This window comes from Pristis pectinata, chromosome 2 (genome assembly GCF_009764475.1).
Source record: "Pristis pectinata isolate sPriPec2 chromosome 2, sPriPec2.1.pri, whole genome shotgun sequence".
NCBI classification, from domain to species: Eukaryota; Metazoa; Chordata; class Chondrichthyes; order Rhinopristiformes; family Pristidae; genus Pristis; species Pristis pectinata.
The window spans coordinates 18,091,282-18,117,410 of NC_067406.1; the positions used below are offsets into that span (position 1 = coordinate 18,091,282).

The 26,129-nt window shown below is 46.1% G+C and overlaps 1 protein-coding gene across 1 annotated transcript; it reads left to right on the plus strand.

Moving 5' to 3' along the window:
* Nucleotides 1–5,188: 5,188 nt before the first annotated feature.
* LOC127584776 (neurophysin 1-like) lies at nt 5,189–12,321 on the plus strand. Its single transcript, XM_052041754.1, has 3 exons — nt 5,189–5,409; nt 9,501–9,705; nt 11,774–12,321. Exons 1-3 carry the CDS (start codon nt 5,290–5,292, stop codon nt 11,935–11,937), a joined length of 489 nt encoding a protein of 162 aa, XP_051897714.1. The 5' UTR covers nt 5,189–5,289; the 3' UTR covers nt 11,938–12,321.
* Nucleotides 12,322–26,129: the final 13,808 nt, after the last annotated feature.

Consider the following 26,129-nt stretch of genomic DNA (forward strand, 5'->3'; position numbering starts at 1 on the left):
CCAGATAGGATGCTTTCTATGGTGCATCGGTAAAAGTTGGTGAGAGTCAAAGGGGACAAACCAAATTTCTTTAGCCTCCTGAGGAAGTAGAGGCGCTGGTGAGCTTTCTTGGCCGTGGCTTCTACGTGATTTGACCAGGACAGGCTGTTGGTGATGTTCACTCCCAGGAACTTGAAGCTCTCAACCCTCTCGACCTCAGCACCATTGATGTAGACAGGTGCATGTACACTGCCCCCTTTCCTGAAGTCAATGACCAGCTCTTTTGTTTTGTTGACATTGAGGGGAAGGTTGTTGTCATGACACCATTCCGCTAAGCTCCCTATCTCCTTCCTGTACTCCGACTCATCGCTGTTTGAGATACGGCCTACAACGCTGGTATCATCTGCAAACTTGTAGATGGAGTTAGAGCAGAATCTGGCCACACAATCCTGAGTGTATAGGGAGTAGAGTAGAGGGCTGAGGACGCAGCCTTGTGGGGCACCAGTGTTGAGAATAATCGTGTCGGAGGTATTGCTGCCTATCCTCACTGATTGCGGTCTGTTTGTTAGAAAGTCAAGGATCCAGTTACAGAGGGAGCTGTTGAGTCCTAGGTCTCGGAGTCTGGTGACAAGCTTGCTTGGAATTATTGTATTGAAGGCAGAGCTGTAGTCAATAAACAATAGTCTAAGTCTAATAGTCCCCTCTCGCCCTTAACCTATGCTCCTTAGTTTTGGACTCCCCCCACCTTAGGCAAAAGACTGTTACCATCCACTTTATCTATGCCTCTCATAATATTAAACGTTTCTATAAGGTCTGCTCTCATTCTCCTACTCTCCAAGGAATAAAGACCCAGCCTGGCCCACCTCTCCCTGTAACTCAGGGCCTCCAGTCCTGGCAACATCCTTGTAAATCTTTTCTGCACTCTTTCCAGTTTAACCACGTCTTTCCTATAACAGGGTGACCAAAACTGTACACAGTACTCCAAGTGCAGCCTCACCGATGACCTGTACAACTGCAACATAATGTCCCAACTCCTATTCTCAGTGCCCCGACTGAAGGACAGCGTGCTAAATGCTTTTTTCACCACCCTGTCTACCTATGACACCGCTTTCAACAAACTATGCACTTGTACTCCTAAGTCCCCCTGTTCCGTTACACTCCCTAGTGCCCCACCATTCATAGTATAAGTCCTACACTGGCTTGACTTTCCAAAATGGATCACCTCACACTTAACTGTGAGTGAGAACCAGAAGAGGGTAAGTGGAACTAGTGGGGGCAGGATATGCAGCAGAGATATCTACAGTAAAATCCTGGATATAGAGGGACTAATATAGAGGGCTGATTAGGGAGAGTCAGCATGGCTTTGTGAGGGGCAGGTCCTGCCTCATGAGCCTGATTGAATTCTTTGAGGATGTGACAAAGCACATTGATGAAGGTAGAGCAGTGGATGTGGTGTACATGGATTTTAGTAAGGTGTTTGATAAGATTCCTCATGGTGGTTCGTACAGAAAGTCAGGAGGCATGGGATCCAGGGAAACTTGGCTGTGTGGATTCAGAATTGGCTCCCTCATAGAAGACCGAGGGTGGTGGTAGATGGAGCGTATTCTGCCTGGAGGTCGGTGACCAGTGGTGTTCCGCAGGGATCTGTTCTGGGACCTCTGCTCTTTGTGATTTTTATAAATGACTTGTATGAGGATGTGGAAGGATGGGTTAGTAAGTTTGCTGATGATACAAAGGTTGGTGGTGTGTGGATAGGGTAGAAGGTTGCTGTAGATTACAACAGGATATTGATAGAATGCAGAGCTGGGCTGAGAAGTGGCAGATAGAGTTCAACCTGGATAAGTGTGAAGTGATACACTTTGGGAGATCGAATTTGAAGGCAGAATACAAGGTTAATAGCAGAACTCTTAGCAGTGTGGAGGAACAGAGGGATCTTGTGGTCCATGTCAATAGATGCCTCAAGGTTGCCGCGCAGGTCGATAGGGGTGTTAAGAAGGTGGATAATGTGTTGGTCTTCATTAGTCGGAGTATTGAGTTCAAGAGCCACCAGGTGATGTTGCAGCTCTATAGAACTCTGGTTAGACCACACTAGGAGTATTGTGTTCATTTCTGGTCACCTCATTATAGGAAGGATGTGGAAGCTTTAGAGAGGGTGCAGAGGAGATTTACCAGGATGCTGGCTGGATTGGAGAGCATGTCTTATGAGGATATGTTGAGTGAGCTAGGGCTCTCCTCTTTATAGAGAAGGAGGATGAGAGGTGACTTGACATAAGTGTACAAGATGATAAGAGGCATAGATCGAGTGGACAGTCAGAGACTTCTTCCCAGGGTGACAATGGCTAACACGAGGGGACATAATTTTGAGGTGATTGGAGTAAGATATAAGGGGGATGTCAGGAGTAATTTTTTTTACACAGAGAGTGGTGGGTGTGCGGAACACACTGCCAGCAGAGGTTGTGGGGGCAGATACATTAGGGACATTTAAGAGATCCTTAGATAGACACATGAATGATAGAAAAATGGGGGGCTATGTGGGAGGGAAGGGTTAGATAGATCTTAGAGCAGGATAAAATGTTGGCATAACATTGTGGGCCGAAGGGCCTGTACTGTGCTGTAATGTTCTGTGTTCTATCTATGTTCTAAAGATAGTACTACACACAACTTGTGTAGCACACAAGGCACTGAAGCTTGACACTGCAAAAGGCTTACCGCACTCTGCGTATACATGGCGCATGTGGGGTAGAGATAAAAAGTAGATAAGAAATAGTATATGAATAATGGAAACTTTGGATCAGGGGGCATTCATCCCAGGACGAGCAGGACTCCCCTGCTGACGTCAGCTTGTAATAAAAAAAGTTTATTCTGAAGGTACTCTGGACTCTTGTGTGAATTCTTTCTGTCTATATCCACCATAATGCTCTTCAAAAGGCCCAGCATCATCTTCCGGAGAACACATCATTCACCACTTCCGCCATCTCCAACGGGACCCCACCACCAAGCGTATCTTCCGCTCCCCACCCCTCGCTGCCTTTCGCAGGGACTGCTTTCCCTGCAACTCCCTCGTTCACTCCTCCCACTCCCACTCTGAGAACTTTCCACTGCTCCCGCCATAGGTGCAACAGCTGCCCCTACACCACCTCCATCCAGGGACCCAGATAGTCCTTTCAGGTGAGACAGAGATTCACCTGCACCTCCCTTAATATCATCTACTGCATTTGGTGCTCCAAGTGTGGCCTCCTCTACACTGGTGAGACCAAACGCAGACTAGGTGACCGTTTCGCAGAACACCTGCGCTCTGTCTGTAACTGCGATCTGCATCTCCCCGTTGCCAGTCACTTCAACTCCCCCTCCCACACTACCACAGATATGTCAGTCCTCGGCCTCCTCCACTGCCAGGAGAATTCCAAGCGCAAACTGGAGGAACAGCACCTCATTTTCCATCTTGGAACCTTGCAGCCTAACAGCACGAACATTGAATTCTCCCACTTTAGGTAATCCCCACACCCCTTCCCCACAACCCTCCCCCCCCCCACCCCCCACCAATGCTTCTTCTCCTCTTCCCTTTCTTAGCCCTTTTTTTCTTCTCTCTCCTCACCTTTGACCCATCCCCTGATGGATCTGCTCTCCCCTCCTCCCCCGCACCTGCCTATCACTATCTCTTACCTGCATCTGCCAATCATCGCCCTGTGCCCACCCTCCCTCCCCTCTTTTGTCCACCTATCACTGCTCTGCATTTCCCTCCTATATATTGGGCTTCCCCTTTTCCTCTCTTCAGTCCTGAAGAAGGGTCCTGACCTGAAACATTGACCACCTGCTTTTCTCCACGGACGCTACCTGGCCTGCTGAGTTCCTCCAGCATCAGAGTGCTAAAGTAGAGTTATTACCTCATAACTTCAGGAACCTGGATTTGATCCTGACCTCTGGCACTGTCTGTGTAGAATTTGCAGGCTCTTCCCATGACCACATGGGTTTCCTCTGGGAGTTCTGCTTTCCTTCCAGAACCCAAGGATGTGCAGGCTGGGAGATTAATTGACCTCTGTAAAGTCATTCCTGGTATAGGCGGGTGTTAGAATTGATGGCAGCATGCCCTGAACAGGTTGCAGGGAAAAATAGTGGGGGGATGGAAATGTTTCATCAGCTGGCATAGATTCAATGGGCTGAATGGCCTCCCATGCAACAAAGAAATATGGAAAAACTCTATTCAAATCCAAGTTCTGGACTAGAGCAATGTCTGTTTTGTTTTGTATGGAAATTTGTTAAAATTTAAGACGTATTTTTTTCCACTCAAGGGCCAGAATCATCCGAGCACCCACCCTCCCTCCCCACCCTCCTTCCCCCTCCCCTCCCTTCTTCCTTCCCCCTCCCCTCCCTTCTTCCTTCCCCTCCCCTCCCTCCTTCCCCCCTCCCCCTCCCTCCTTCCCCCCTCCCCTCCCTCCATCCCCTCCCCCTTCCCCCTCCCCTCCCCCTTCCCCCTCCCCTCCCTCCATCCCCCTCCCCCTCCCCTCCCTCCATCCCCTCCCCTTCCCCCTCCCCTCCCTCCATCCCCTCCCCCTTCCCCCTCCCCTTCCCCCTCCCCTCCCTTCTTCCTTCCCCTCCCCTCCCTCCTTCCCCCTCCCCTCCCTCCTTCCCCCGCCCCTCCCTCCTTCCCCCTCCCCTCCCTCCTTCCCCCTCCCCATCCCCTCTCCCCTTCCCCCTCCCCCTTCCTCCTCCCCTTCTCCTTCCTCCCTCCCTCCCCCTCCCCCCTTCACCCCCTCCCCTTCCCCCTTCTTCCCCCTCCCCTTCCTCCTTCCCCCTCCCCTTTCCCCCTTCCCACTCCCCTCCCCTCCCCTCCCCTCCCCACTGCTTTCCCTTGGTGATTAACAGTTTTACAAACTGCGAGGTTGTTGAGCAATCCTTGAAAACGTGACCCAGGGAGCCTACAGAAAATTTCCCCTGTCCTTCTCTGTCACTTGTGCTCTTTGATGCCTGGGGAGTTTTTGTCTCCAGCTCCAAACACCCACACACAGCAAGGCCACGGGGGCTGAGGGGCAGCGCAGGTTAGACAACTCTTCCCCCCCCCCCCCATCTCTCGGAAAGTTTCGCCGTTGAACCTTTTTTTAACAAGTTCCTGGTAATGAAGTGGTCCACGCCTTCTGCGTGCTTGGCACTGGGACGCTGCGATTACAGTTGGCATTTCAAAGTAAAACAAGAATGTCACCAGTAATTTATGCAGAAGATGAATTGGTAGAAAGTAGTGACGTCTACGGGGGAGTATAAATAGAGGTAACGGTCCCCGGTGCTGCAGCAAGTTATAGCTCGGTGCTGAACGCCATGCAGCCGCTCTCTTCCCTCGTCTGCCTCCTGTGGCTTCTTGCCCCGGCATCAGCATGTTTCATCCAGAACTGTCCCAAAGGGGGTAAGAGGTCTAGCCACGGCACAGACATCAGGGAGGTAAGGTACCGCCTTCATCCAGCTGTTTGTTTTCAGGAAATGCACCGTTTTGCTTCTATATTTTAGTTTTACTTTAAAGTTCTTTTACCAACTCACCCAGTGGTGCTCTCTAACCTGAACTTTTTCCAAGTTGTACCCAGGTGTGTGCGTTCGCAAGAATAGGTGGTGAATTCTGGGTCAATTTGTTATCAATATGACAATTACCATTTATTTCTGTTCTTCTGGGGAGAGGGCTGTTTCAGGTCTCCTGTGCAAAGGTAAGGTTTGAATTTTGCTCTCAGATGGGACATGGTTTGAAAATTAATGTGGAGGTTTGGTGCCTGGAGTTGGATCACTCACTGGTTAATTTGAACTGTTGGAGGAACCTTAGCAATAGGAACTCACGCTGATCAGCATTTCCCTGAGGGGTTTTAATGAGGAGTTGTGGGGTGGAGGGGGAGTTCTTTATCTAAACAGTGATAAGAATGGGAAGTTTCAAGATGGAGAATAGTAGCTTCTTAGTTATTAAAGGACATGAATTAGTGCAGGGAAGTAGAGGGGAGGGAAGAACCTCCCATGGACCACTTGCTGATACTACTTGGTGCAAATGGCCTTTTTTCATACAATGGATTTGATGGAACCCACAAGGCTTCTGCAATTCCTGCAGGGATCCAACCTAAGCTGAATGGCTCTGGCACCATTTTGGCTTCACCTTAGTAAATAATTTGCCAATTAATTTGCCTCTCTTAAGACAAATGCTAACTACTAAGTGGCTAGAAATCTGAAATAAAAGTAGCTGAGTAAGTCAGGAATTCAGGCTGCATCAGTCAGGAGAAAGATAGTTTGATTCTCCAAGATATTCAAGAAGGTTTAAGATCACTTCCTGTTGAGATGAAGCAACAATAGTACAGATGTAAGTCATGCCAATTATTTCTGTCAATTATGTTGTGGCACCAGAAGGAGTGTAAAAGAGATTTACCAGGATGTTGCCTGGAATGGAGGGTTTTAGTTACAAGGAGAGATTGAATAGGCTGGAATTTTTCTCACTGGAGCACAGGGGGCTGATCTTATTGAGGTTTATAAAATTATGAGGGGCATAGACAGGGGAGGTAGTCACAGCCTTTTTCCAAATGTAGTGGCATCTAAAACCAGAATGTATGGGTTTAAGGTAAGAAGGAAAAGAATTAGAGGAAATCTGAGGGGCCAGTGTGGAACAAGCTGCCAGAGGAGGTGACAGGCAGGTAAAATCAGTGGTTAAAAAGCATTTGGACAGGTACATGGAAAGGAATAGAGGGATATGGGCCAAATGCAGGAAAATGGGATTAGCGTTGATAGGCACCTCGATCAGCACAGACGAATCAGGTCAAAAGGCCTGTTTCTGTGCTGTATGACTGACTCTATATCAAATAACATTGAATCTACCTGTAAGTGTTCTTGTTTAATCCATTCACTTCATGTGCAAAATATATGTTATATTATCAAAGATGTTTCTGAAACATGGAAGGAACAGCTTTATAATTAGTTGTAAGTTATAGATTCTGCCAATAGAATCGCAAATGGTTAACTGGCCAAAAGAGAACTACACTTAGTACAGTTTCTAAATAAGTTGTGTTATGGGTTACAGATTATGAACTGTAAAACTCAGAAGTGAGCACAATGCAATGTAAATTGTGATGCTTTATATGCCCATACAGATCCTTGGATTTGCTGTATGAAGCACAAGTTCCACTTCAGGATCAGAGTGCCACATCTGAAGCTCTTGCTACACATCCAATCCAACAATGACTGAAATGCAGCAACACACAAGATGTCGGAGGAACTCAGTGGGTTATGCAGTATCAATGGAGGGATCCTCCCGCATTCCTGTGTGTTGCTGCACCATCTGCATTCTCTTGTGTCTCTAATGACTGAAATGGGTCAGTTCCCAAACATACGTAATCTTATTTAGATTCAGAAATCAATTCTTAAAGAAGGATATAGAACATAGAACAGTACATCACAGAACAGGCCCTTTAACCTGTAATGTTGTGCCGACATAGCTATTCCAGGATGTTTCTATGCAAGAAACATGGAAAAACTACAGCACAATTCAGGCCCTTCAGCCCACACAGCTGTGCCAAACATGTCCCTACCCTAGAAATTACTAGGCTTACCCATAGCCCTCTATTTTTCTCAGCTCCATGTACCTATCCAACAGTCTCTTAAAAGACCCTATCGTATCCGCCTCCACCACCGTTGCCGGCAGCCCATTCCACACACTCACCACTCTGAGTAAAAAAACTTACCCCTGAGTTAACTAAGCATTTTAACATTGAAGCCAAGGGGTTTCTCACAAGAAGCTGTTTGGATATTTATTGCACAAGCATCATCTTTATTGAGTTTTATCTCAGAACAGAAGAAATAGAAGTAGGAGTAGGTTGTTTGGACCCCTCTGCCTCTTTTTACCATTTAGTTAAATCCTGGTTTATCCTCTAATTCAAGTTTTCTTTGTCAGAGTTTTTAACCACTTAGCAATACTACTGAAGGAAGGGGGAGATCTTGGTATCAAGAAACGGGAGTTTAGAAAGAGGTAGTGGGGAGCAGAGCTAAAGGGAACTAGCAGAAGAAAATGGACCCTGCCTTTTGAAGCCTGCTTTCATGGAGTTTCAGTCTTGCCTCAAGTTATCTTGCATTTTTTTTAAATTTTCCTGTCAAAACTCAAGTATATGAGCAGAACCATGTCATAGAATCACAGAGAGCGATAGGGCACTTCAGCCCACCAAGTCCCTGCCGCCCATCAACTACCCATTTACACTGATCTGACATTAATCCCATTTTAAATTCTCATTAACTCCCCTCAGATTCTACCACTCACCTATGCATCAGAGGCAATTTAGTGGCCAAGTCACCTGTCAACCCGCGTGTCTCTGGGACGTGGGAGGGGGCTGGAACATCTGGAAGAAACCCATGTGGTCACAGACAGAAGGTGCACAGACAGCACCTGAGGTCAGTGTTGAACCCGGGTCCCTGGTGGTGTGGGGCAACGACTCTACCGGCTGTGCCTCTGTGCCGCTCATGTCCTATGTCTGAGGTGCCTCCAACTTTGTCCCAACCCAGAGCATGCCCAATATCTTCCATTCCATGAACATTAACCAATTATGGCTGGTGAAGTTTACAAGCATATGGAATCATTAGTTTTACTGGTAGGTGGACGGAAATGAAGTTGTGCTAAACTCTTACATTTCCTACATTAGAGCACTATGAAAGTGCTTATTATTGTTGTACCATATAATTCTGTCCTAACCTACCAGAACATCTTTGGGATGTGGTTTTTCAAAAAGCATGGTACTGGGGAAAGTCCATGTAGTCATAGGAAGAACATGCAAAACTTCTCACAGATCAAACCTGGATCATTACAGCTGTGCAGCATCTGCACTAACTGTTATAGTGCCCCTATCGGGATCATGTTTGGACCACTGTACTTCCCACTGCAGTATATCTTGCTCAAACAATTGTGGTTCTATTGTCACCTTCCAAGCTCAGGACCACCAGAGCGACATGAAGTACACAGGATGTACAGAACATGTGCATGAAGCTGTTATATTGTACCAGATGGCAGAGCAATAAAAGTCACAATGTCAACATAGCCTTGGAAGATTGGTAGAGGAACGTGCAGCAGAAACATTAAAAGGACAATGATCCTGCTAAACCATCTGAGGGGGATGGCATTTCGTTGTGGTAATTGTCCACAACCATTATTTCTATCTTTATCTTCTTAGTTCAGAAATAAAAGAACCTCATTGGAGAGGTGAATGCCAACTTTAACAGTTAACTCAGCCATGCGTATCAAATACAATGATTCAAGATGGAGAACCTCTGAGCTGATCCCACCTTACTAATCCTAATGAATGTCTCTTTTTGCAGTTCAAATCAAATTTCATTTTTTAAAGAGCATGGAAACATAAGCTTTCCTTCCTTGTTTTATTCTTCACAGGATGTGGCCATCACTGGCAAGGTCATCATTTATAGTCCATCCCTTTGGCCTTGAAGGCAGTAGTGAGCTGCCTTCCTGAACCACTGTAGTCAATGCACTGCTTATTGAGATTTCATTCTTTGTTTCTCTACTTTGTTAGTGTATTCCTTGTGGTCCTGGTAAGAAAGGCCATTGTTTTGGATCTAACATCTGCTGCGGTCAGGAGATCGGCTGCTACATTGGAACATCGGAAACACTGATCTGTAAGGAGGAGGATAAACTATCTTCACCTTGTGAACCTGCTGGAAAGTCCTGTGGTGAAAGTGATGGGAAATGTGCCACATCAGGGATCTGCTGCACTAACGGTACAACTCTCTTTCAAATGCAGACTGATTACCAGCCACATGACCCAAAATATCCACTGAAAACACATTGAAAACAAGGGGCTAACTTGACTGAGACAGGAGTGCAAAGTAGCATTATCAATAAAGAATAAGAGGAATTTGTGCACTAACAAGGAAATCAGGAGGTCCTCAACTACATCAACTTGGGGGATCTCAGTCAAGTAGCAAAAGTTGGGTAATGTGGAATGTTCCTTGCAAGAAAAATCAAATTTATAGAACAGGCTGATATAGAGAATGGACATTCCTGTCTTTGACTTTTTCTTGTGTTAAAGATGGGTTTATTTAAAGCAGATACTTGGAAGGAAACAGTCAGTCAGAGGGTAACCTAATCATTAATCTACCATGTAAGGTGGCTGTGTCAAAATCAGATCATTGCTCTTTACTGTCTGAGCATTAAGCATTCCATGAGCAGAGGGTTGAAGTGAACCTCCAGAATATTTTTTTTTGTTATTGGGGCCCTGTGAGTTCTGTCATATTGCTCACTTTTACTCTTGATCTCTAAACGGTAAATTTGCTGCTACTTTATTGCCAGTGGAAAACACAGCGTGGAAACTCAGAGTAATGGTGCCGTGGCAACAAACTATCTGCTGGAGGAACTCAGCGGGTCGAGCAGCACCTGTGGGGGCAAGGGAATTGTCAATGTTTCTGGTCAAAACCTGCATCTGGACTAAGAATGGAGGGGAGATGGCCAGTATAAAGAGAAGATTGGGAGTGGTGTGACAGGGGCCATGGGTGATTGGTGGACTGAGGAGTGGGTGAAGGATGATGGGCAGATTGAGACAGGTAGGGGAGCAGGGTGGAGCTGGGAGACAGAGGCAGGTGCATGATAGATGGAGAGGGACAAAAAAAGTGGAAGATGGAGCCAAGGGAGGGGAGGGTGAAGGTGGAGACATCTGCTGGAGGGTGGTAAACAGCAACACAAAGGCTACCGGTGCTGGACTCGGATAATCATTTTCACCCATTGCAGCTCTGGTCAGGAACTGATAGATCCTTGAATGAATTCTCCCACTTTTTTTTACCTAAACTAATCACTCAGTGTTGTATGCAAAGCAAAAAGAAAAATTGCAGTTGCTGGAAGTTTAAAGTAACATCAGAAAATGGTAGAAATACCCACTTGGTCAGTCACATCAGTGGGAAGAAAAATGGAGCTAACGTTTCAGGTCAAAGACCCTTCGTCAGACGGTCAGGGTTCTGATGAGGAGTCCCAGACTGTTTTATGGCCGTTGTTGTTCCATTTCTTTATATGAGAGAGCGCATTGCACACGGTCTGTGGAGGAAGTGGACATGATTGGAAACAATGGGCCCTTCTCAGTAGATACTTCTCCATCCTAAACTCCTTTTTGCAGCCTTAATAGAAATAAAGTTAGAAGATTGGCACAGTTGTGGGACGTAGAGCTGCTGCCTCACAGCTCTGGTAACCTGGGTTCAATCCTGACCTCTCCTTGTGACGGTGTGGATTTCCTCCTGGTGCTCTGGTTTCCTCCCACATCTCAAAGGTGTAAGAGTTGGTCGGTTATTGGCAACTGTAAATTGTCCCTAGTGAGTGGCAGAATCTGGGTGAAGTTGATGGGAATATGGGGAGGATTGATTACAAGGAAAATGAGTGGGGAATTGGGAATGCTCTGGGAACTGGCATAGACTTGATGGGACGAAATGACCTACCATGGAGTTGTAAGGGAAGATGGAAAGTCATGATTATGAGATTGCAACTGGTTTAGAGGGAAGTTGTTCCCATTAGCAAATATTTCAAGAGTCAGGAGGCACCAATTTTAAATTTTGGCCAAAAGGTACAAGTGGGATGTGAGGAAAATTGCATTTACTCAAGTCGTTATGGTCTGGATCTCGCTGCCTGTGAAGGTGAGAGACACAGAACCAATCAATGCCTGACAAAGAATAATTTGCAGGGCCACGGGGATGAGTGAGGGAACACACTGACTGGGAGCCAGCATCGACTCGGTGGGACAAATGGCTTCCTTCTGTGCCATTGACTGTTCTGTCGTTCTGAAAATCTTTTTCTGCTTTCTTCCAGAAAGCTGCACCACAGACCCTGCTTGCCTGGAGAATGCAGGCAAATCGAGGCGCTCTTCCCTGGGAAGAAACTTGAGCATGTTTGACAATGATGCAGTTGATCACCTGGTGAGACTTTTGGGCCCATATCCCTGGAAGCCTGCTGGGAAGCAGCAGCTAATATAAATTGATATTTATAGTGTGCTTTCTTGTTGCCTTTGAGAACCATTGCAGTTTAGAAGGAGCTGGAGGTAGATCTGGGTTTATCAAGAGGGCAGAAGCAATTCATGATTGATTAGCTAATATTTACAGATCATCAGTCTGATTACTTTTGTTGATTGTCATAAATATACATGATCAAGTAGCAATTTTAATTAAATCAAATAGCATTTTAATTATATCATTTTTAATAGTACCAACTCAATGTATTATTCACTTAATCAGTAACATGTCAACAGTAACATTGAGGAAGATAAAATGGATTATTGTGTAATGTGAAATTGCAGTGCAAATTGATTGGATCTCATTATCTTGGAATTGTTTCAAAAATCATATTGGTCAAATAACAGAAATAAAGACTATGTAAGGCTATCAGAGCCATTGATTCACTTCATTGTCCTCAAGTACATACGACACTGAGGAGGTTGTCACTTATTTCAATAAGGAAGTACCAAGTCTGTCAGTGCCAATGTTGAGTCATCTTGTCAAGTTATTCTGGTTGTCTGAGAGATTGGAGACTCAAGTAAGCAGGTGGTCTTGAGCAGAGCTGTATCTGATGGGTACTGTAGCACAGTTACTAGCCTGTTATCTCGAGGTCTGGGCCATCAACGTGAGCTCAAATCCCACCACAATAGCTGTCAAATTTGAATCATCTTGGCGATGAGCTGCCATCCTGGATAGCTACAAGTGACTTGATGCTACCAAGGGGTTTGTCAGTGGGCAATTAAGAATCAGCTGCCTTGATGTAGGGACTAGAGTCATGTAAAAACCAGATTGGGTAAATATGGAAGGCCATCTTCCATGAGTCAACCAGCAAGGGTTTAAACAACAGCAGACAGGTTTATGATCTCTTATGGTTTCTGTCAAATGAAGTGGATGCTGACAGTGCTGTAAAACAAACTGTCAGTTACGAAACTGTACATTCCATGACTGGAGGACCTGTTTTTCTGCAAATGTAGAGCCATCTCACCAGCCTCCCTGTAACAAATTGTTGGTCATGACTTTTACACCATTTCCCATTTAATATGTTTGACCCAAACCCCGGCTCCTGAAGAGAAAAACTGGGTCATAAGCCACAGTGATTAAAATAATGAGATTTTCTTTTTGCCAACTGAGGGAACATTAGACAGCCCCCCAGCCCTTGAACAATGTGAGTCAGCTGGTCTGTGTGCAACAACTGAGATCTCAAGGCTGGTCTCCAGTTGAGATTGATAGGTATCTGCAGACAGAAATGTCCGTGACTGGACTTTTACAATACTGTATCCCGCTCAGCAGACGACACCTGTGCTGCACCCATGGACTCTTCATCGAGTCTAAAAGGAGAGTGTGATCTTCCACAGATTTTCCCAGTTCTGAAGCTGGGAAATCCTCTGGCTGAACTTATCCCAGGTTAACTAAATATAAACGCCACGGTCACTGAAATCAGCTGGTGGGGGAAAGGCAGGTATACTGTAGGTGTTTCTCTTGGTGAGGGAAAGGGTTTAAAAGGGATGTGAGGGGCAACTTTTTGACACAGAGGTTAGTCACAGATCAATACAGCATCGATACAGGCCCTTCGGCCCAACCAGTCCATGCTGACCACCGTGCCCATCCAGCTAGTTCCAATTTCCTGCATTAAGCCACACCCCTCCATGTACCTGTCCAAGTGCTTCTTAAATGATGCTGTTGTACCTGCCTCAACCACTTCCTCTGGCAACTCGTTCCATATACTCACCACCCTCTGCATGAGAAATTTACCCCTCAGGTCCCTTTTAAATCTCCCCCCCCCCACCCTAAACCTATTCCCCCTAGTTTTGGACTCCCCCACCCGGGGGAAAAACCTGCTATCATCCACCTCATCTATGCCTCTCATTACTTTATAAACCTTTATAAGGTCACCTCTCAGTCTCTTATGCTCCAAGAAATAAAGACTGAGCCTGGCCAACCTCTCCCTATAACTCAGGCTCTCTGGTCCTGGCAACATCCTCGTAAATCTTTTCTGCACTCTTTACAACTTAACCATGTCTTTCCTATAACAGGGTGACCAAAACTGTACACAGTGCTCCAAGTGTGGCCTCACCAATGACTTACACAACTGCAACATCATGTCCCAACTCCTATACTCAGTGCCATGACTGATGAAGGCCAGCATGCTAAACGCCTGTCTACCTGTGACGCTGCTTTTAATGAACTATGTCCTTGTACTCCTAGGTCTCTCTGTTCCATTACACTCCCTAGTGCCCCACCATACATAGTATAAGTCCTACACTGGTTTGACTTTCCAAAATGCATCACCTCACACCTATCTGTATTGAAATCCATTTGCCACTCCTCGGCCCACTTCCCTAACTAATCAAGATCCCCCTGTAATCTACGACAACCATCTTCACTATCAACAACACCACCTAATTTTGTGTCATCCACAAACCTACTGATAAAGCCTTGTGCATTTGCATCCGAATTATTTATATAAATAACAAGGGTCCCAACACCGAACTCTGCGGCACACCACTAGTCACCAGCCTCCATTCTGAGAAATAGCCTTCAACCACCATCCTCTTCTCCTACCTCCGTGCAAATTTTGAATCCACCTAACTACTTCTCCCTGGATTCCATGGGGCCTAAACTTCCAGACCAGCAGGACCTCATTGAAGGCCTTGCTGAAGTCCAAATAGACAACATCACCTCCCTACCCTCATCTACCTTTTTGGTTACCTCTTCAAAAAAACTCTAAAAGGTTTGTCAAGCATGACTTCCCACACATGAAGCCATGCTGACTCCTCCTAATCAGACTCTGTCTGTCCAAATGCTGGTAGATCCTGTCTCTCAGAATTCCCTCCAGTAACTTCCCCACCACTGATGTCAGGCTGACTGGCCTGTAGTTCCCCAGCTTGCCCTTGTTACCTTTCTAAAATGATGGGACAACATTAGCCACCTTCCAGTCTCTGGGAACTTCACCAGTGGCTAACAATGAAGTAACTATCTCTGCAAGAGCCTCCGCAATTTCTTCTCGACCCTCCTACAGAGTCCGAGGATGCACTAGGTCAGATCCTGGGGATTTATCCACCTTAATGCGCTGTAAGGCTGCAAATACCTCCTCCTTGGTAATACAAATGTCCTCCAAACTATCTCCACTTCTTTCCCTTATCTTGGTAGGTTGGTGGTGTCGGATCCGGTTATTTTCAAATCTGCAGGTTCTTTCAGGAGTCCAAGAATGAGTTGAAAACAACTTGGTACTTCACAAAGTTTTATTAAAAGTTTAAACAAAGAAACAGTCACAGAGCACATGGCACTAGCTTTACTACTGGGAGATGAGCCGAGACAAAAAGAACTAAAGATGAGCTAGGGCTTGGTGGGGGGGGGGGGGGGGGGGGTGGGTGTGGGCTGTGGGAGGGGGGAACAGAACAAGAGAGAGATTAACAAAAACAACGCTTTTTATACCTGAGATAAGAGGTACTCCTCAGCTAACAATAGTCCAATCAGGAAACCTATTAGATACCTGTAGCCAAACCAACCAATGGGAAAACATGCATTCACCTGATGGTCGAACCTATAAGCTAGGAAGCAGCCATTCCTTGTGCAGCCACTTTAGGTGTATTAAACACTATATGTGTTAAAAAACTAATTAAAACAGTCAAATCCAACAGTGGTACATGGAACGAGCTGCCAGAGGAAGTGGTAGAAGCAGGTACAATTACGACATTTAAAAGACATTTGGACAGGTACATGGACAGGAAAGGTTTAGAGGGCCAAATGCAGGCAAATGGGACCAGCTCAGTTCGGCAACTTGGTCAGTGTGGACGAGTTGGGCCAAAGAGCCTGTTTTCCCTGCTGTACAACTATATGACTCTATTTAATTAAGTAGTTTAAATGTTTTTCATAGCTTTTCAGTGTTTGTGTGCATGCATTTTTAGTCTTTGGCAGCTGGTTATCTTTGAGTTTGAGGGCAAAGCTCCTCACTGATTGTCAAAGGCCGTCCTGTCAACACAGCCGGCCACTTGTGCTGGGAGTGGCCCTGTGCTGTCTGGGCCTTGCTGTGTGTTGGCAAACCAGCAGAGAGGATCTGTTGTGAACTTGTCACCAATGCTTCCAACTCCCCTGTCAGCTCACTCAATGGCTGTACAGAGTGGTGCCTTCTGGAGCAGGGGCCTACTCCTGAATTAACCCCTTTCGGTTAGTTGTTGGTGGGAATTCATCAACCACTTTCCTTGTCCTTGGTATAGGAGGGGAATGGAGAAATCATTAAAGTACAGAGTGGCCCTTGCTGTAACCTGTGGGAAATGGGAGTAAGTTGACTTGTTCTCCACTCAGACCCTTGTGGAAATGGGGCTGCCTGGAGCCCCACCTTCAGAGAAGCATCTGAACCATGAGAGTCACTGCTTTCCCTGGATCCGCATCAGGCACTGCCTTCAGAAAAGGGTGAGGGGGAAGGGGGTGTTGGGGAGGGATGCATGAAAATCAGCCTTTCACATCACCCCCAAAACAGGCTACAGCCAATGTAATATTGTAAAGTAGGGACTGCAGCAATCAACTGCCCGGAAGCTGCAATCAGAATCAGAATCAGGTTTATTATCACTGACATGTGTTGTGAAATGTGTTGTTTTGCGGTAGCAGTACAGTACAAGACATAAAGACAGAAAAATTACTGTAAGTTACAAAAATAAATAAATAGAGCAAAAGAGGAATAATGAGGTCGTATTCATGGGTTCATGGACTGTTCAGAAATCTGATGGCGGAGGGGAAGAAGCTGTTCCTGAAACGTTGAGTGTGGGTCTTCGGGCTCCTGTAGCTCATCCCCGATGGTAGTAACGTGAAGAGGGCATGTCCCGGGTGGTGAGGGTCCTTAATGATGGATGCCGCCTTCTTGAGGTGCCACCTCTTGAAGATGTCCTCGATGGCGGGGAGGGTTGTGCCCGTGATGGAGTTGGCTGAGTCTACAATCCTCTGCAGCCTCTTTCGATCCTGCACGTTGGAGCCTCCATACCAGGCAGTGATGCAACCGGTCAGAATGCTCTCCACTGTACATCTGTAGACATTTGCAAGAATCTTTGGTAACATACCAATCTCCTCAAACTCCGAATGAAGTAGAGCCACTGGCATGCCTTCGTCATGATTGCATCGATATGTTGGGCCCAAGAAAGATCCTTTAAGATGTTGACTCCCAGGAACTTGAAGCTGCTCACCCTTTCCACCGCTGACCTCTCAATGAGGACTGGTGTGTGTTCTCCTGACTTCCCCTTCCTGAAGCCCACAATCAATTCCTTGGTCTTGCTGACGTTGGGTGTGAGGTTGTTGTTGTGACACCTCTCAAACAGCCGATCTATCTCACTCCTGTACACCTCCTCATCACCATCTGAGATTCTGCCAACAACAGTGGTGTCATCGGCGAATTTATAGATGGCGTTTGAGCTGTGCCTAGCCACACAGTCATGAGTGTAGAGAGATTAGAGCGGTGGGCTAAGCACGCATCCTCTTGGTGCGCCTGTGTTGATTGTCAGTGAGGAGAAGATGTTACTACCGATCTGCACTGACTGTGGTCTCCCAATGTGGCCTCCTGGAAGTCGAGGATCCAGTTGCAGAGGGAAGTACAGAGGCCCAGGTTTGAAGCTTGTTGATTAGTACTCAGGGTTGATGGTTTTGAACAGCAGCCTGACGTATGTTTTGCTGTTGTCTAGGTGCTCCAAAGCCAAGTGGAGAGCCAGTGAGATTGCGTTCGCTGTAGACCTGTTGTGGCAGTAGGCAAATTGTAGTGGGTCCAGGTCCTTGCTCAGGCAGGAGTTAATTCTAGCCATGACCAACCTCTCAAAGCACTTCATCACAGTAGATGTGAGTGCTACCGGGCAATAGTCGTTGAGGCAGCTCCCCCTGCTCTTCTTGGGCACTGGTATGACTGATGCCCTTTTGAAGCAGGTGGGAACCTTCGACTACAGCGGTGAAAAGTTGAAGATGTTCTTGAACACTCCAGCCAGTTGGTCGGCACAGATTTTCAGTACCCTGCCCGGTACATTGTCAGGGCCTGACGCCTTGTGAGGGTCCTCCCTCTTGAAGGATATTCTGATGTTGGCCTCCGAGATGAAGGTCACAGGGTTGCCAGATGCTGTGGGGATTCAGACAGGTGTAGTGTTATTCTCCCTTTCAAAGCATGCTTAAAAGGTGTTGAGCTCATCAGGCAGTGAAGCATCGCTGCCATTTATGCTGTTAGGTTTCGTCTTATAGGAAGTAATGGCATGCAAACACTGCCACAGCTGTCGTGCGTCCGATTGTGTCTCTAACTTCACATGGGATTGGCTTTTCAGTCCCATGATGGCCTTCTGTAAGTCACATCTGGACTTCTTGTAGGGTTCTGGATTGTCAGTCTTGAACGCCACAGATCTAGCCCTCAGCGAATCCCCTGGTTCAAAAAGGGCTTCTGGTTTGGGAAGACTAGGTCTGTTCTCGACGGCACACACTCATCCACGCAGGTCTTGATGAAGTCGGTGACAGCTGGGACATATTCATTCAGATCCGAAGATGAATCCCTGAATATGCCAATGACCAGATAATATGTCCCTCCCGACGTTAGTTGAGGGATAAATGTTGCTCCAGACACCTGGATCCTGTTCTGCTTCAAAATAGTGTCGATCTTTAACTGACACCTGAGAGAATAGACAGGGTCTCATCTTAAGCTCTCACCCTAAAGACACCACAGCACTCCCTCTATGCTGCACTGACACACCAGACTCCTTTTTCATGCCGAAACCTCTTGAGTCAAACTTCAACCCACAGCGTCTGACTCAGATGCAAGTGTACTACCAACTGAGGCCTGAATTAAGTCACAAAGGTGGGGCTATTTTAACATGTCCCACTGCTCTGTACCCCAATTATGTCTGAACAACTCAAAGCTTTGAGAAAATATACAATGCTATGAACAGTTCGAAGGGACTGGCTACAATACATCACACCTGACTGTGGTAAGCTGCATACTTGGCACAATAACTTGAGGCAGGAAGTCCGATGTTCTTGCCATTGTCCTGCAGACACAGAAGTAAAGGGCAGGTTCTCAGTGACAACCCTTGCCTTAAAAGTGTAAACCAAGCCTCACTGCATTAATTAGCTCTGACTATGCCTATGCTTCTTCATCTAACCATTCCCTGAACCCTACATTGGTTAGATGAAGAGGGGTGGGCATAGATTTGTTGGAGCAGATGGCTTGTTTCTATTACGTAGATCTCTTGAACTTATTCCATTAACTTCTGTATCAATAGCACACTCTCTGTACATTTTTGTTTCATTCATTTATCAGTATGCAGGCTCATTTATAATCCATCTCTAGGTGCTCTTGAGAAGGTGACAGCGAACTGCTTTCTTGAACAATGATGAAAAACACAATGATGCTGGAGGAACTCAGCAGGCCAGACAGCATCTGCGGAGAAAAGCAGGCGGTCAACGTTTCGGGTCAGGACCCTTCTTCAGGACTGAAGATAGGAAAAGGGGAAGCCCGATATATAGGGGGTAAAGCAGAGCAGTGATAGATGGACAAAAGAGGGGAGGTGGGGTGGGCACAGGGTGGTGATAGGTAGATGCAGGGAAGAGATAGTGATAGGCAGGTGCGGGGGAGGAGGGGAGAGCAGATCCACTGGGGGATGGGTCAAAGGTGAGGAAAAAAAGGTAGAAAAAAAGAGGCTAGGAAGGGGAAGAAAAGAAGCCCGGTGTTGGGGGGGGGGTGGTTTGTGGGGAAGGGGGGGGGGGTATCCTAAAGTGGGAGAATTCAATGTTCATGTCATTAGGCTGCAAGGTTCCAAGATGGAAAATGAGGTGCTGTTCCTCCAGTTTGCGCTTGGAATTCTTCTGGCAGTGGAGGAAGCCGAGGACTGACATGTCAGTGATAGTGTGGGAGGGGGAGTTGAAGTGATTGGCAACAGGAAGTTTTCTTGAACAGGTGCAATCCCCCAGGTGAAAGTACTTAAACACTACTGTTGTGTAGGGAGCTAGGAGGGATGAGTCATCTATTTCCAAGTCAGGATGGTGTACAACATGGAGGAGAGCCTGCATGTAGTGGTGTTTCCATGTGCCTTCTGCTTTTGTCCTTTTTAGTAGAGGTCACAGGTTTGGGAGGTGCTGCCAGCGTGGCCTGTGTGGGTAGCCGCAGGACATTTTGAAAATGACACAGTGTGCTGGTAGCAGCGAGAATGATTGATAGGATGGTGGATGGGATACCACTGAGGCACGCAGCTTTCTCCTGGATGGTGCCGAGCTTCTTGAGTACTGTTGGATCTGCACTCACTCAGGCAAAAGGAGAGTATTCCATTGTGCTCCTGACATGTGCCTTTAAGGCAGTGGAAAGGGTGTGAGGAGGTGAATCACTGGCTTCAAGATACCTAGCCACTGACCTGCTCTTATCGTCACGGGGTTTACTTGGTGGACCATTTGGGTTTCTGGTTAATGGAGACCCCAGGATGTTGATGGTGGGGGATTTAGTCATGGTAGTGCCTTTGAATATCAAGGATGGGTGGTAAATATGGCAAAAAAGGTGCCCAATTTATTTGCAACAAAGTTTTCACCTGGCAGTCATTTCTTACCCAAGTATCAAACCTTCCTTCAGGGATTAGTAACTTTCCCATTCCTGTCAGAGGCTTCACTCCAGGGGCTGCCACTGCTGATATGTGCGTTGGGACATTTGGGCTACAGTAGTGTAAGGATTACAGTACTGGACCAGGAGTGAGAGTGCTCTGGACTATTGATCCGGTCAGAAATTAGTTTAATTAAATAGGTAACAAAATAAGGCTGCTAATAGAACATAGAACATTACAGCACAGTACAGGCCCTTCAGCCCACGATGTTGTGCCAACATTTTACCGTGCTCCAAGATCCATCTAACCCTTCCCTCCCACATAGCCCTCCATTTTTCTATCATTCATGTGTCTATCTAAGAGTGTCTTAAATGTCCTTAATGTATCTGTCTCCACTACCTCTGCCGGAAGTGCATTCCACACACCCACCACTCTCTGTGTTAAAAACTTACCTCTGACATCCCCCTTATACCTTCCTCCAATCACCTTAAAATTATGTCCCCTCGTGTTAGCCATTTTCGCCCTAGGAAAAAGTCTCTGACTGTCCACTCGATCTATGCCTCTTATCATCTTGTACACCTCTATCAAGTCACCTCTCATCCTCCTTCGCACCAAAGAGAAAAGCCGTAGCTCGCTCAGTCTGTCCTCATAGGACATGCACTCCAATCCAGGCAGCATCTTGGTAAAACTCCTCTGCACCCTCTCCAAAGCTTCCACATCCTTCCTGTAATGAGGCGACCAGAACTGAACACAACATTCCAATTGTGGCCTAACCAGAGTTTTATAGAGCTGCAACATTACCTGGCGGCTCTCAATACCCTGACTAATGAAGGCCAACATACCTTACGCCTCCTTAACAACCCTATCGACCTGCGCGGCAAGGTTGATGTTGACCTTCTGTTGTGGACCTGTTGGTTGAGAACACAGATTACCTGTCACCCTGTAGCAGCTGTGAGATAAATTTCTGCAAGCAACCACATTTAACAAGGATGGTCATAAAATGTGGTCATTAAAGTCCATGTACAGTGGTTAGTGCTGCTCCCTGCATTTCTCTTGGAGTTGTCACATGGTGAAAACTGTATTCATTTTACTTCCAGATGGATGGGATCCACATTGTGGTTTGGGGAGCATTTTTCAGCCTCTGAGTAGGATCCTGGTGATGACTTTCCCTGTGGCAGGCAATAGTTACTGCAACCACATTGCCTCCTTTCTTGAAGATGGCAATAACATTCCTGTTCACTAAGTATTGGAACTTAAGCCGAGATATCGTCGGTGTTACGAACCAGCAACAAAAGAAACACACCGAGTCGTGATTCAGTGTTAAAAACTACTTTATTAATAACTACTTACAATAATAAGAAAAATAAAAGTAAAAATGTTAGAATGTTAGAAGTAAAAATGTTAAACCTTAAACATTAACCCCAAAAACTAAACTCGAGGTGTGTGTGTGTGGCAAATTCCCAAACTCCAAGTCCAGGACTGGTTCTTAAAGTTCACTTCAGCAAGCCATAAGGTGAAACGTGAGCAAAGGTTTCTTCAACAACCACCGTTGACTGAAGACAAAACGTAGATGTAGAGAGAAAATAGAGAGTAATTACAAAATCCAAATGTTTCCATGATGGAACCCAAATGACACCTCAGTGTTTACTCAGCAGTGACCACTCCAACGCATCTTCCTCACCCCGAAAGGCTCTCGAATCGTGGCCATCCACACAAATACCTGTTTCCTTCTACAGGTCAACAACAAAGTGAACTCCACTGCTTCGTTCTGAAGTATCTGCCACCCCGAAAGGCATCTGAGACGTGGCCGTCCACACAAATACCTGTTTCCCTCTACAGGTTAATGACAAAATAGACTCCACTGGATTACTCCAATAATCCAAACGTGGATTGTAGTGACAGACACAGTTACTATTTTTCATCCATCGATAGAGACTAGCAGGCTGCGGTCTCTCTCTCTCTCTTCTCTCTCTCTCTTGCACTGAGTCTGACTGACTGCCTCAAAAACGTCATTACGTCCTTTTCTTCTGTTGACGTAAGCACGCCCCACACACACACACACACACACACACGCACGCACGCACGCACTCACGCACGCACACACACACACACCACTATGCTCTATCTTAAAGGGACATTCACCAATAGTAACCCAGTTCATAACATCGGTTACCAGGGCCTTGTTGTTTTTCAGTGGGCACACAGTATCATTGACTTCTTGTTGGTCCAGGGTGGCAGTGAGGCTGCACCAGATTATGTGCTATGGGATGGCATCAAAGGTGCTCACATTAAGGACTCTGCCATGGTTGAGGAGTTCCTCAAAGTGTTCCTTCTAGCTAGTATTGACTGCCTCTCTGACCTTAATAAGTTCTCCTCTGTTCTTGGCTCTCAGCTGCTGGGCCCTTAAGTGCTTGGGTCATAGTTCACCTTAGCCGCGCAGAAAAATCTGTGCACATCATTGTTATCAGCCAGTTACTGTACTTCCTGGGCATTAGTTCTTCAGTGCACTGTTCTTCTGTTGGTCTGTCGGACTTTAGTTTTCTGGTGTCTGTAAAACTATTTCTTTACCCCAGAGGTGCAGTGGAGTTTCCAATACAAGAACACCTGGTAGTAGCTCCTGGATCTCCTGGGCATTCTCAAACTGCTCCTGGTTTTTTTCTGGTAGAGAAATCAAGAGTCTTCATAGGTGATGAAAAATCATCCAGATGCTGGAAATCTGAAATTAAAACAAAGTGTTGAAAGCACTCAGCGGGTCGGGCAGCATCTGTGGAAAGAAATACATTTCATCAGAAATAGGAAAGAAAGAATGGGAGAGGGGCAGATAGTGTAAATGAGAATATCTGTGATAAGGTGAAACCAGGGTTACTGTGGGGCCACGTTAGAGGTCACGCAATCAATGGGTTAAAGGGAACAGTTAGAGAGAGAAAAATATGGAATAACAGCCACAAGATGAGGGCGGTTAGAGAGTGGGAATACAGACAAAGGAATGTGACAAGGTGCAAGACATGCCCAGCAGATTAGGCTGTGCTAACGGAGAGAGAAAAACTGAACCAATATCTCAATTCTCTGGACTCTGGGCAGGTCCTGGCGGACTGGAAGACAGAGAATGTCACGCCACTGTTTAAAAGAAGATGTAGGAAAAAGGCAGGTAACTATAGGCAGTCATGACTCATGGGATCCATGGAAACTTGGCTGTGTGGATTTGGAATTGGCTTGCCCACAGAAGGCAGAGGGTGGTAGTACATAGAACATAGAACATTACAGCACAGTACAGGCTCCTCGGCCTGTGATGTTGTGCCAACATTTTATCCTGCTCTAAGATCTATCTAACCCTTCCCTCCCACGTAGCCCTCCATTTCTCTATCATTCATGTGCCATTAGTAGATGGAGCATATTCTGCCTGGAGGTTGGTGACCAGTGGTGTTCTGCAGGGATCTGTTCCGGGACCCCTGCTCTTTGTGATTTTTATAAATGACTTGGATGAGGAAGTGGAGGGGTGGGTTAGTTAGTTTGCAGATGACACAAAGGTTGGAGGTGTTGTGGATCGTGTAGTAGGTCATCGTAGGTTACAACAGGATACATGTGGCTGGCTGACAGTGTAGACGTACTCCTGTCACCAAGCTCCATGCCATTGCCAGCACTTTTTATGCTGCCCTTTCTACACGTTCTAGAACACATTCACCAATCTCACATTCCCGTAAAGATGAATTTTATACATTCAAGTGCATAACAGAGTTTTTCAGCATTATGAAACTGTAAACCAATTGTATCATGATTAGAGCACAGTAACAACCACCTTTAGGCCACTTTGCATATCATAGAGTCATAAACATAGAGTTGTACAATGCCGACCACTGTACTTATCTACACTAATCCCGTTTACAACCCCACCCCCCCCAGATGGTTCATAGCCTTCTCTGCTTTGTCCATATGGATGTCATCTCCCTGGCCCTACACTCATCTCTAGAACATCTGGATAACAAAGACACCTACGTCAGATTCCTGTTTATTGACAAAAGCTCTGCCTTCACCACCATAATTCCAAACAAACTCATCTCCAAACTCCTATACCTCGGACTCAGCACTTCCCTCAGCAACTGGATCCTTGACTGCCTGACCAAGACACCGCAATCAGTAAGGATAGGCTGCAACACCTCCTCCATGATTATCCTCAACACTGGTGCCCCAAAAGGCTGCATTCTCAGCCCCTTACTTTACTCCCTATACACTCATGACTGTTTGGCCAGATTCTGCTCTAAGTCCATCTATAAATTCACAGATGACACCACTGCAGTGGGCTGGATCTCAAACAATGACAACACAGAGTACAGTAGGAGATAGAGAGCTAGTGGCATGGTGTCAAAAAGGCTAAGAAAGTTTGGCATGTCTCCACTGACCCTCACCAATTTTTACAGATGCACCATAGAAAGCATCCTATCCAGATTCATCACGGCTTGATATGGCAACTGCTCTGCCCAGAACCACAAGAATTTGCAGAGAGTTGTGGACACAGCTCAGCACACCTTGCACCTTATTATCTACCTGCAATGCACTTCTCTGTAGCTGTGACACTTTACTCTGTATTCTGTTACTGTTTTTACTTTGTACTACCTCAATGCACTGTGTAATGAATTGATCTGTACAAACGGTATGCAAGACAAGTTTTTCACTGTACCTTGGTACAAGTGACAATAATAAACCAATATCAGTACCAATACCAATACTAGTCTCCCCTTCATGGACTCTGTCTACACTTCTCATAGCCTCAGGAAAGCAGGTGACATAATCAAGGACCGTTCCCACCCTGGTCATTCTCCCCACTCCCACTGGGGAGAAGGTATAAAAGCTTGAAAACACGTACCACCAAGCTTAAGAATAGCTTCTATCCTGCTGTTATATGATTCTTGAATGGACCTTTTATATAACAACGGTGAACTCTTGACCTCTTAATCTACTTCGTCATGTTCCTTGTACTTTATTTGTCTACCTGCACTGCATTTTCTCTGGGTGACTATATTTTGCATTCTGTTTTTTACCCTTTTGTATTACCTCGATGTACTCATGTATGGTATGATCTGCCTGGTTGGCATACAAACAAAAGCTTTTCACTGTCTCTTGGTACACGTGACAATAACAAACCAATTACCAAATATCGTAAGAGTATCTGCCTCGACCACCTCCTCAGTCAGCATGTTCCAGATTCCAACCATTCTCTGTATGAAAAAAATCCCCTTCAGAACCCCTCTAAATCTTCTGCCTTTCACCTTATTCCTATGCCCTCTTGTTTTAGACACCCTCACCAAGTGAAAAAGATTTTTACTTGGTGCTCTATCAGGTTACCCCTTAGCCTCTTCCTCTCCAAGGAAAACAATCCCAGCCTATCCAATGCAACAAGCAATCTGCTGCAGGGGAAAGGAATTGTTGACATTTCGGGTCAAAGCCCTGCATCAGGACTGAGAGTGGAGAGGCGAGGTGGCCAGTATAGAGAGGATCTCACCACTCCCGTCCCCCTCTTTGTACTGTTTTACCACTCCTGTTCCCCTCTTTATACTGGAGACTCCTATCTCACCACTTCCCCTCTATATACTGGACATCTCGCTTCTCCACTCATAGTCCTTATGTTTCAACCCA